General features: G+C 38.8%; 1 protein-coding gene across 1 annotated transcript; it reads right to left on the minus strand.

Annotated features, from left to right (window-relative positions):
- Positions 1-39: 39 nt before the first annotated feature.
- Positions 40-10,531, minus strand: LOC131468626 (voltage-gated potassium channel subunit beta-2-like). Its single transcript, XM_058643111.1, has 15 exons — positions 10,136-10,531; positions 7,151-7,470; positions 6,619-6,662; positions 6,381-6,418; positions 5,817-5,896; positions 5,360-5,404; positions 4,835-4,879; positions 4,506-4,549; positions 4,325-4,411; positions 3,914-3,999; positions 3,667-3,787; positions 3,011-3,105; positions 2,286-2,406; positions 2,114-2,202; positions 40-1,216 (listed from the first exon to the last, which is right to left on the minus strand). The coding sequence occupies exons 1-15, from the start codon at positions 10,184-10,186 to the stop codon at positions 1,127-1,129; spliced, it is 1,356 nt and encodes a 451-aa protein (XP_058499094.1). The 5' UTR covers positions 10,187-10,531; the 3' UTR covers positions 40-1,126.
- Between the last annotated feature and the right edge of the window lie 657 nt (positions 10,532-11,188).

Raw genomic sequence — 11,188 nt, forward strand, 5'->3', positions numbered from 1 at the left:
CGTTCTCCAAATATGGAAATACAGAGGATGTATTTAAATTAACAAACGGGCTCACTTTATACACTATATGGACAAAAGTATTTGGACGCCTGATCATTACATATACAGTACTTAAATATGGAGTTGGTCCCACCTTTTGCAGCTATAACAGAATACGTTCTTCAAGGTGTTTCTATTTGAATTTGTGTCCATTCTTTCTATAGACGACCTGGAATAAAAAAGAATCTTCCTCAAAATGTCTTAGTATGCTGAAAATCCTGATTTGAAACTCCTGAATGCAATACTTATGTCCATATAGTGCATCTACCTTTTATTACGGGCTACATCATAAGCCAAATATTTTCCAGATGTGTGTGACACATCCCAGGTGTAAGTTTCCTTTTTCCATTCACTCACAGCTTGCCAAATTCACTCACGGAGGAGGGAAAGATCCAGGCTTCATATTATGTGGCAAACCAGTTTTATTTGTGCCATGAAATATCACTGCAGAGTAAACGGTGCAAACCATTCTCTATTGCTTTCAACACGCGCACTCAAGGAGAACAATAAAAAGATATGGTGGTTAGTCCAGGTTGACTTGTTTACCAATAAAAGTAAACCGTGCTGTCTCTTGATCTATTGTCCATGGATCCTCTGTCGTCAGTGATTAAACTGAGCTTTGACTAACCACGGCCTCAGCATGATTATCAAACTTCAAACAATATGCTGCCAAGTCCTGTTTAGTTGCTGACTGAGAGGTTTTTTTCCTTTTAAAGAGGTACAGAGGTGAAATGAGTCAGTTTACTCATAAAAAGCTGTGGAGGGCAGGATGTTTTTTTTTACCTCAGTGATCAAAATAATCTTTTAGTACAATATAAATTAAGTGATCGCAGGGAGGACTAGACTTCAGCACCTCCTCTACAGAAACAAGCCTCTTTCATTCTAAAATAAAAGGGGATACCTGGGAATTTTGAACCTGACACTAAATCTAACACGTGTAAACACGTGTAAATCCAAAAAACAAATAATCATAATACACAATTTAAGTGACAGTCAATTAGGTGAAATGTCATGGACCATTTTGACCTTTTGGAAGCAGAGTCCAGATAATCCACTGGTTGTTGATCACAGTTCATCTCTGCTGCTTCTACGATCTGAAGTCCTTCTTACTGTAGGACTTGTTTCCCAGGATGTTGTCGATCTCAGATACGAGGGACAGCGATAATTTTGGCAGAACCTGTAAAATAAGACGGGACAAAAGAGCTGCAACATGTTAGGGGCTGCAGTGTTGAACACTTGTTTTCAAAAAACAAAGCAAATCAGTACTGTATGCATATGCACACGCGAGGCGAAGTCTGACTCATTAAAACTACAGAAGTGTTCGTTCAAGCGACAGGTAGATGGAGGGAAAAAGAGTGGATACAGGCTAAGTTAATTAAAGTTCTACTACTGCTGCTGTAATATGAAATAAGCATTAGAACATTAGAAGACATAAGTGTGTTAATATAGTAGCAGCACAAATAAATCACTGTGGGCCCTGGTCACACTGACCAGAGATAAGAAACAGGTGCGTTCAGATAATACCAGGTCTGAACGGGGACAAAGAGACTAACAAAAAACTGAATTGTCAGAAGAGCATTCGAGAAGCAACAAACTTTAAAAAAAAAAAGAAAAAAACACTGCCATTTCAGAAGATCCTGAAGATGCCATATGAAACATCTTCAAGAAAACTCAAGCAAGTCCAGTTGCCAGCATCTACAAGCCTTAAGAACATTTATGGAACCATCCAGGTGCCTGGCATGGAACTGTCTATATTTGCTGAGTCCACAATCCTTGAGGAACCATCTAGTTGCCTGGATTTACAATCCCTGAGGACACTTATGGAACCATCTAGTTACCTGAAACTACAATCCTCAGGGACATTTATAGAACCATCTAGTTGCCTGGATTTACAATCTTCGAGGACACATGGAACGTCTATATTTGCCTGAGTCTACAATCCTTGAGGAACCATCTAGTTGTCTGGATTTACAATCCCTGAGGACCTGTCTCATTGTCTGAATCTACAGTCCTTGAGGACACTTATGGGACTATAGACAGATGGTCTGCATGTGCTGCCTGTTTGTTCTCTGACCTGTATTGCTTGAATATTCTCCCTCAGCTGGTCAGCAGTAGAAGCTCCTATGAGGACGGCGTTCACTCCCTCGTTCCTCAGACACCAGGCTGCGGGAATGTAAAGAAGACAACTGAGCATCACAGAAAAATTGGGCGATAAAAAAAAGACATAAAACAAAGTATTGATTTACCGATGGCCAGCTGGGGCAGAGTGCAGCCCAGTTGCTCTGCGACCGCATGCAACTCTTTGAGTTTGACCTGCTGACGGTGTCCCTCCTCACTCAGGATCTTGTCCTTCATCCACTGATAACCCTGTCACAGAGTTCAACACAGAGCGACTTCAAACATGAACAAACAAAAGTGACCGACAGAAAAAATTGCTCTCATTGAACACTTCTAAAATATTTTTAAATGAATTGGAGGCAGAAACATGTGGCTGAAGATGTTTGGCCTAAATGAACTTTATTGATTTTATTGAATCATTTGCTGATTGTGTGGTTTTATATCACACTTTGTATATTTTAACTAGTTTTTATTCTATTTTATTCTATGTGTATGCTGCATGCTTTAGTGATATGTACTGCTGCCTGTGTTGGTCAATGAGTTTATATTCCTGGTTAAATAAAGGCTATAATAATATAATAAACATTTATTACTACTATTCTACAGTGTGATTCCAACAATAGAAATAATCTAAGTTTCACACTTCTGTACAAAAATCATATCTGCTTAGTTTCCTGTCTTTCCTTTGAAGAACTTCTGTAAATTGTCTGGAAGTGAGTTAATATTAGCGTAAAGCATTATTTGCATTATTTTATAATAAACCAAATTACCCCACATTCATTTAAAAGCTCTTTTCTACAGTAAAATTGATCATAATTCCATTAGATTAGAGGAGACAGATGTAGTGAGTAACCTTCAGTGAGGCACGTGACGAGGAGGGAATTCCGTTGTTATATTTCCCTGAGATGATCCCACAGGCCAGTGGAGACCATGTCATAGCTCCAATACCTGCACATAAACAGCCAACAGTCCAAATCCTCACAAACACTCAGAGACTTGTTTATGTGCAGTTATACAGGCCGAGGTTAACATAGGGTTCACAAACGAGAAATACAAATACATACTAATGTACACTTACTGGCCATTTTCTTAGATGCACCTGTGCAACTGCATGAAATGGTAATTATTAATCAGCCAATCACATCACAGAGATGACGTGCTGAATAAACTGAGCATTTAGAATGCAAAAAGATGATTTAAATGACTTTGAACATGGTTATTGGTGTTTTACAGAGACCGCTGAACTACTGGGATTTTCATGCACAACCATCTCCGGGGTTCAAAAAAGAGAAAATATCCACTCAGAGGTCAGAGAATGACCAGACTGGTATGAAATGATAGAAAGGCAACAATTAACCACTAGTTACAAACTCCGTTTCCAGAAGACCATCTCTGACCATCAAACCTTGAACCACATAGACTTCAGCAGCAGAAGACCCCAGTGGTCACACCACTGTGTACCTACAGTACAGGAATGTCCTGTGAGTGTGTTTGATGGTAGCTGTGTACCTATCTTATGGAAGAGTTCAGGAAGCTGCACTTCAACTTTCTCCCTCTGGAACATGTGATACTCTGCCTGTTCGCAGACGGGCGGGATCTGGTTAAACTGTCGCGCCACAGAATACGCCTCCTACAGCGAGCACAGGAAATTATTATGATTACATCAGCAGAAAGTCTGATATTGTCAAATATAGTTTGAATCTAAGGGACACATGGACATGATGATTAGAAGATTTGGTCTGCTGTGTGAACTCACCATGATCTCCATGGAGTTCCAGCGTGATGTACCCCAGTAAAGGGCCATTCCGTGGTTGATCACATGGGTCATGGCCCTCACCGTCTCTACCAGAACAGCCAAAAGTAAGTCACTAAAGTCGTCTCGTTACATTTATGAAATCATAAGCAACATAAATATTCCGTATATAACACAAATCTGCAAACTGACAAAACACAGTCTTTCAGTTAGAAATGTAAACTAGCCTTAAAAACCACACACAGGTCACATTCTAAGTCCTTAAATTAAATTTAATTGCATCCACAGAACAAACTTCTGTGTGTTTTTAGTTTCTTTAACTTAAAATTAAGTAAAAGCAAATAATTAAATATGTACGTCTCAGTAAATGAATCATTACATAAAGCTAAAAGTGTTGGAGAATTGTCTGCCCACCTTCTATAGGTGTGTTAGGATCCGGTCGATTAGCAAACACCACGTCTACGTAGTCCAGCTGAAGTCTCTGCAGTGACGCTCTCAGACCTGTTGGTGGAAGGAAGATAAATGTGTTCAGAAAAAAAGGCATTTGGATGTTACAATTAGAATCAGAAGGTCTATCATTTTTATTCACAATTACCTTCAATAATATGTTTTCTGGACAATCCTCTTTCTGTTTCTGCTCTGAAAAACAAATACAACTCAAGGTTCACAAGAGAGAAAAGGTTTGCAGTCTTTGAATTGTCTTTCATTTTGGTTCTTACTTAATTACATACAGATAAGTACCAAAAACAGTTCCACCAAAAATAGACAAATAGAAAAAGGTCAAGAAATATAGCACAAAATAAAAATAGAATATAAAAAAATGCAGATTTTGACCATAAACTGGGTGATTGACATGACATATGATATGATATGATATGATATGATATGATATGATATGATATGATATGATAATAATACACATACTTCCCACCCCAGAAGATTTTGGTGGTGATGACTAAACTGGAACGGCTGCATGTGAGAACAAAGATAAACACAGAAATCACGACATATTTCAGCAACAACAACAAAAACCACAGGAGTGCATATTAGCAAGTATATTGCTTAAATTCAACATCTGCCTCATTTTATTTCTGTATTTTATTTTGAAACAATTGGCTGAACTTATGAAATAATTACTAAACTTTTAACTCTAGCGTTTTAGAGGCAGCTATTGTAGCTTATTTAAAGCAGAGGAATCCAGTGAGGCCGTTTTAAAGAGATACAAAAGCAAACTGCATAAACAATGGATTAATAAAAAAAATGAAAAACAACTTTTACTACAAGAATCAATGCAAGAAAAGAAACTGAAATGTATTTAAATGTATCAAATATATATATATAAAAAAAGATGTGTCAGAACACATGATGTGTCATGTGTTCATTTAAGTCATGGATGTCACATTTGAAGTGAACCTGACATGAAACAATGTCATAATGTGAAAAGTCTACCTCCATCCTTTCTTCTTGATGACGCTCCCCAAGATGACTTCAGCCCTGAGAAAGAAGAGGGAGGAGGGGGTTCACTCAAACTTAAACAGCTTTCATCAAGCTGATTTTCAGCTAAAATAGAACAAGAAAAGATTGTGAGATGTGTTGTTGTTGTTGTTGTTGTTGTTGTTGTTGTTGTTGTTGTTTCTCAGCATCTTTATGTTCAGAGTTTGGATCCTCGAGCCAAATATAGTCAAAGGAGATATTTCTCGCATGAATCTGGTTTTTTTTAAAGCCCATAAAGTTTTAATCAGACATTTTTATCACATTTATCAAAAATTAGGAAACAATGTTTCTGATTTTCCATGATTTTTCACGTGTTGACAGTGTAATGCAGTGTTAATGACTGTTCAGACTTTTTCAGACATCAGGGAAACCAAGCCAGGTTAAACACAAGCTTAAATGAAGACATGCTTACTTTCCTGCACTGTAAACTTCAGCAGTGTCAAACAGGTTGATTCCATTCTCATATGCCAAAGTCGTCAGTTCCTCTGCCACCTTCAACAGACAGTTTGAGAGGATTATCAGAACATTTTACATCCCCCTCTATTCTCTGAGAACATCCCATCTGTTTAGATTAGAAAATATTATTCCTTTAAAAAGTAACAGTTATAAGTTTAGGTTGATTCACTTTATGATTAATCACTATAACATTATATTTATGAACACATTCAAAACACTTTTCCTCGGATGAATGTTAGGATAAATGTTTGAACAGATTTGAACAGAACTGCCAGTGTGTAAATGTCTATTGAACAACATAATTCCATTAGAACCAAAGCTCTTTAGCTGATATAGACATCTATCCTTTTGCCTTCCTTAATGGCCTCTTTAGGACTAAACGAACAAAGTTTAGGACAAGATACTTGTTTATTTTTGTTTCATCTTTGCACTGAATTTATTTATTTTGATGTAATCCTAGTAATGCATTCATCAAACATGAGGCTAGTCTAGATTAAACAACACTGTACAGGTGTCCTACCTCATTTGTTATCTGTCCTCCAAAGGTGACCCACGTGCCTGCACAAAAATCGAGTCATTAAAACTGGAAGTATTGTTCAGTAAGCGTGTGCACAGATCTGTAAGAAGACCAGCTAAAATTCAATATTTCTATTTTATTTTCCTTGATTTTCTAGTGTGAAGTTTGGTATTTGTTGAGTGAATTGGATATACTGTAATTGTGCTTGTGTGTACATATGCACAGTATCTGCTATACTTACCTAATCCAAGACAGGACACCCTCAGTCCAGATTTACCCAGATTTCTGTGGACACAAAAGGTGAGAATCACATAAAGTTTACATTCTGCTTTGAATATCTCTGACATGCAGTTTGAGGGCGTTTCATATTTGAATTTCTGCTGGATGTTTTCACAGTAAATGGCTCAATAGCCCTGATCACGGGGCTACTAAGGGTCACTATGGGTAACTTTTTGCCTAAAATACTGAAGAACGACATCACTATATAAATAAAGGCATAAACAAGTCCAGACAAATGTTGAATTCAAACATATAAATGCAACATTTTCTGTTTAAAAGTAAAATAACTGTGGGATTTTCCAGGAGAGCAGGCTGATGATTTCCTGACTGATAATGTACGTTCTACCACACAGTGTCCATGTTGATGCGCTGTAGACAAATACAGTGGCTTACTGTGGCTGTGTCTCAAATAACTGCAGCCTTCATCAGCTGCATTTGGAGGCCAGAAGGTGTCAAAATCAGGTGTGTGTGTTTGTGTTGCACTGTGTTCTTACCTGTAAATCATGCCTGTAGAATAAGACGTACTGTCCCTGAGTGACACATGGTTCATTTTGAGGAAATCCTCCAGGTTCTTGAGTTGAGCAGCTGCACGAACCTCCTTCAGCCGCTGAAACTCTGCCAAGTGGTGACTGCGCTGCTGCCTCTCCTCCTGCTCCAGTGTTTGCTCAGACAAGAAAAAGCTCAGGCCGCTGTGTACACTCTCGCTCATGGATGCCAGAGACAGTAACTTGCCTGCAGACATGCCACCTCCACTGCTGATGCTGCTGCTTCGACTCCCAGGAGGCAACGCTCCGCTGCCTCCTGGCTTGGGCATCTGGAGAGCGAAGACCAAACAAAAGCCATGACTTGCATCTCTAAGGCTGCATTTACACTGATTGGTGCAAGTGACCCAGAATCAGATATGAGACATGACAGTGTAAGCATGGATTCAGATATCGTCAGATCAGGATCAGGCCTCATTTGTATGTGGAAATAAATCAGATATGAATCAGACGTGTGCTTCGGTGTCTACAACTTCAGATCACATATTCAGCAACTTGTACTCCCTTAAGAAAAGGATGACGGAGAATTATGTAAATACATGTTTAGATAGATAGATACTTTATTCATCTCACAGAGAAATTCACACTACCTTTGATCACATGACTCTTTCAACCTGTGTAATGGAGGACGAAGACTAAAACCAGTGGACTCATGCCAAGGTTCTACATCTTTGTGGCAAGGATTTTCACTTCTGTTTTGGCCCGCTAAGCATTTTCAGGTCAGTTGCCACGCCCACCCTGTGGTTTGTTTCCCGGACTGTTAACCAGCGTAAATGTGCATCACTATTAAACACAATATACGGAGGTCCTCAGATATGAAAACCATATCAGAATTGGGCAGTGTAAATGCAGCCATTGCCTCTTCTCATCTCGTCTGACCCCCACGTGCATCGTGACATGTGACGTAACCACGACTGTTTGAGGCTCTCTGCTCTGTCTCTGCATTATTCAAGTACAAGCCCTGAGTAATTTATACCCGAGTACGTCTGTGCTGACGAGAGATAAACATGCACACGATGATGCAGCGGTGTAGACATACGTGACAGGCAGATGTGCGACGTATACCCACAACAAAGAGGTTCCGGGATTTCCATATTACCACTTTAAAATGTGCAGATTTACATAAACACCATTCCTTTTTCACAGAATTTGCAATCAAGTCATTTGTTTTTGCAAATAAAAGCTGGGGGATGTTGGTCTTACGAATCATTTAAAACAAGGACATTTGTCAAAATATGTCATAGAATTTCAAAATAAATGTGTTTGTTTGGATGTGGAATGATACATAGTTTAAAATAATAAGATTTATGATGGAAAATTTATCTTTTCCTGTTTACCTGCCAGTGTATTAAAAATGTAAGAGCACGTACTGTACATCCAAACTAAATAAACACTGAGGGCTGGACAGCAAAACTACAAATAGCAAAAACAGTAGTTGTTGCTCCAAACTAAGCTCATAGACATAATGCACTCCATAACACCATACCCTAATCTTAACTACCACAACTAAATGCCTAACCCTTAAACACACACACATTATATAACATTATATGTTTTTATAACCAAATTTCCTTTCACAACTCATTGTTGCCTTTGCAACTTGGAAAATATGGCTGATACAGATACTTTTCCTGTTTACCTGCTTGCGCACACTGAAATTAAATAAACACTGGGTGCTGGACACGATCAATACAACAACAAATAGAAAAAACAGTAGCTGTTGCTCCCAACTAAACTCTTCAGTCCTGACCCAAACAACTGGGGCGGGAAGGACATGCTAAAATTCAACAGGTGAAAATAATAAAGGCGGGACATGTAATCAAGCTGGTGTGTGTGTGTGGAATAATGGCGGGAACTGATCTGAAACAAGAGAGGAATGTTTTAGTTTCACAGGTTACAAAGGTGACGTTTGGGCTAAAGTCTGAAGACAGGCTTGTGTCTGAAACGTCACCTGGTGAACACTTTTCTATCTGCCTGTGTGTCGAAATGTAAGCCTTTTTATTTTAGTCTAAAGTGAATTTTCCTGCATTTGGGTCATCACCACCATGAGACAAATGGACTCATGGTCTCATTACAATCATTACAAATGGATAACTCCATGTTCGACGGCAGGAGCCAATTTTAGAAATGCTGGCACATTTATTTTACATCCATTATTTAGTTTTGCCCCGTACATTGACACACTTAGTGGGTGGAATATTAGGGTCATTTCTTTGTCGAAGTCACTTAAGGACGGTCGGCAGACTCTCAACCTCTTCATGTTTTCTTAGACAAAGCTCAACAAAAAGTTATAACCTTAAAGTCAAAAGGTTGAGCTGCAGAGTTGAGTGAGATTAGACTGCAAAGAAATACCTCCAAAAAAACAAGAAAATATAACCACTATTAGGGGGAAATTACTTGTTTCAAGCAAAATCATCTACCAGTGCAGCAAGAAAATTGCTAAGTTTTCTTGAAACAAGTCATTATCTTAAGTATCTTAAGCCTTAATAAGTAAAAAAAGTAAAAAAAAATGGTGTGATTAGATAAATACACTGAATTCAAGTCAATTACACTACATATATTCCTTTTTTTGCAGTTGAATGATATTTTTATTGCAAAAACACTGTATTAGATGCTCATAAGTTTCCTAAACTCATGCATTGTTAATACAGCTGTATAATTTTATGATGTCACATATTCAAATCAAGAGTACACGTTCTACTGTCTCCTTTGTTCTAACCTGATAAAGCACATGCACTGGAAATCCCAGCCAGTCAATAATTCAGGAGCCTCTTTCTGCATCCAGAGACTGAGCAAAAGAACAGAGGAATCTCCAGAAAAGAAAATGATGTTAGGGAAGCAGAGGTCAATTTATCTTTACCACAGCAGTCCAAATATCACCTCAATGAAGCATCAAACCCTTCGTCCCATTATCCCTAACCAATAGTGGCTACTCACCCGTGTGTTTGGTGTCCGGCCGATGTACGGGTTCTGGACGATACTGCTCATGATAGAGGTTGATGGTTGACGGTGATATGAGCAGGTGAAGCAGTAGCTGTGTGTCACTCAGTCTAAGCAGAGCCAGGTGTGGACTGATTTTAAAGTAGTTGGTGGATGAGTTAATACGGATTTCCTCTCCCTCCTACTTGGTGGACGCGTCACGCGAAAGAACCCTATCAGGAAATCGTGTCTGCACTGCAGAGGACAGAAAATAACTTGGCTGTAAATTATTTATCCTGCCACTAAAACTAACATCTGCACTAAAAGCTTGGGATTGTAACAGCAGAGAGTTCTGGAACCCCCCCGTCATGTTTGCTTGCTCTGAGAGTAATAGGGCTTTTTCAGATAATCTGACTGAGGGACAGAATACTATGAAGTATAAACGCTCTCTGCTGTGCTAGAAGGTTAGGGTTGGGTTAGGGTTAGGGTGTGTACTTAGAGCTCAGGTAGCTGACGTCATGCAACCCAGGTAACGCCATTGTGGCAGGCAACTAGGCTGTTCAGTGGTTTTGAACTTGAATATCTTGTTTATTTTACACACTTTTCTCGTGATGTGTAAATGTTTTCTAAAACTCCACTTTAACAGGAGGAAATCTCTGACAGAACCCGACTGACAAATGTGCAGCATCTGCCTCGACCGGTTGAGATGAAAGTTAAAATGGGGGGGACAGAGGAGAGGTGGTGGACAGACAGGGATAGAGGGAGGCGAGGTAGAGCCAGAAGAGAGAGACCAGGAGCAGATATACAGTTGTATTAAGTTATAGGTTTAGACAGGACATTTCTGAATCATTGACATGTTTATAGTACTACAATGTCATTTATATACTCAGTAGCATAGATCGTTGTTAAAAATTATATTGATATCAATTTTTATCATAGCATAATAATGACAATACTACGACTACTGCTTATGATAATAATAATACTAGCCTCGAAACTGGATCTGGATTCTGCAGCCTGCAAGATGAGAACAGAGACAGAGCCAGAGGACAGGAAGGAAAGTTTGTTTTC

The sequence above is a fragment of the Solea solea genome, chromosome 11 (assembly GCF_958295425.1).
Source record: "Solea solea chromosome 11, fSolSol10.1, whole genome shotgun sequence".
Taxonomy (NCBI): Eukaryota; Metazoa; Chordata; class Actinopteri; order Pleuronectiformes; family Soleidae; genus Solea; species Solea solea.

What these genes read in the sequence shown, in the direction of transcription:
- LOC131468626 (XM_058643111.1), bottom strand. Translation starts at nt 10,186, where the DNA reads ATGAGCAGTATCGTCCAGAACCCGTACATCGGCCGGACACCAAACACA. An exon ending in CAGAAAACATATTATTGAAG is followed by an intron (nt 4,412 to 4,505) that starts GTAATTGTGAAT and finishes TTCCACCAACAG; the next exon opens with GTCTGAGAGCGTCACTGCAG. An exon ending in CGTCACGTGCCTCACTGAAG is followed by an intron (nt 2,407 to 3,010) that starts GTTACTCACTAC and finishes ACTCTGTGACAG; the next exon opens with GGTTATCAGTGGATGAAGGA.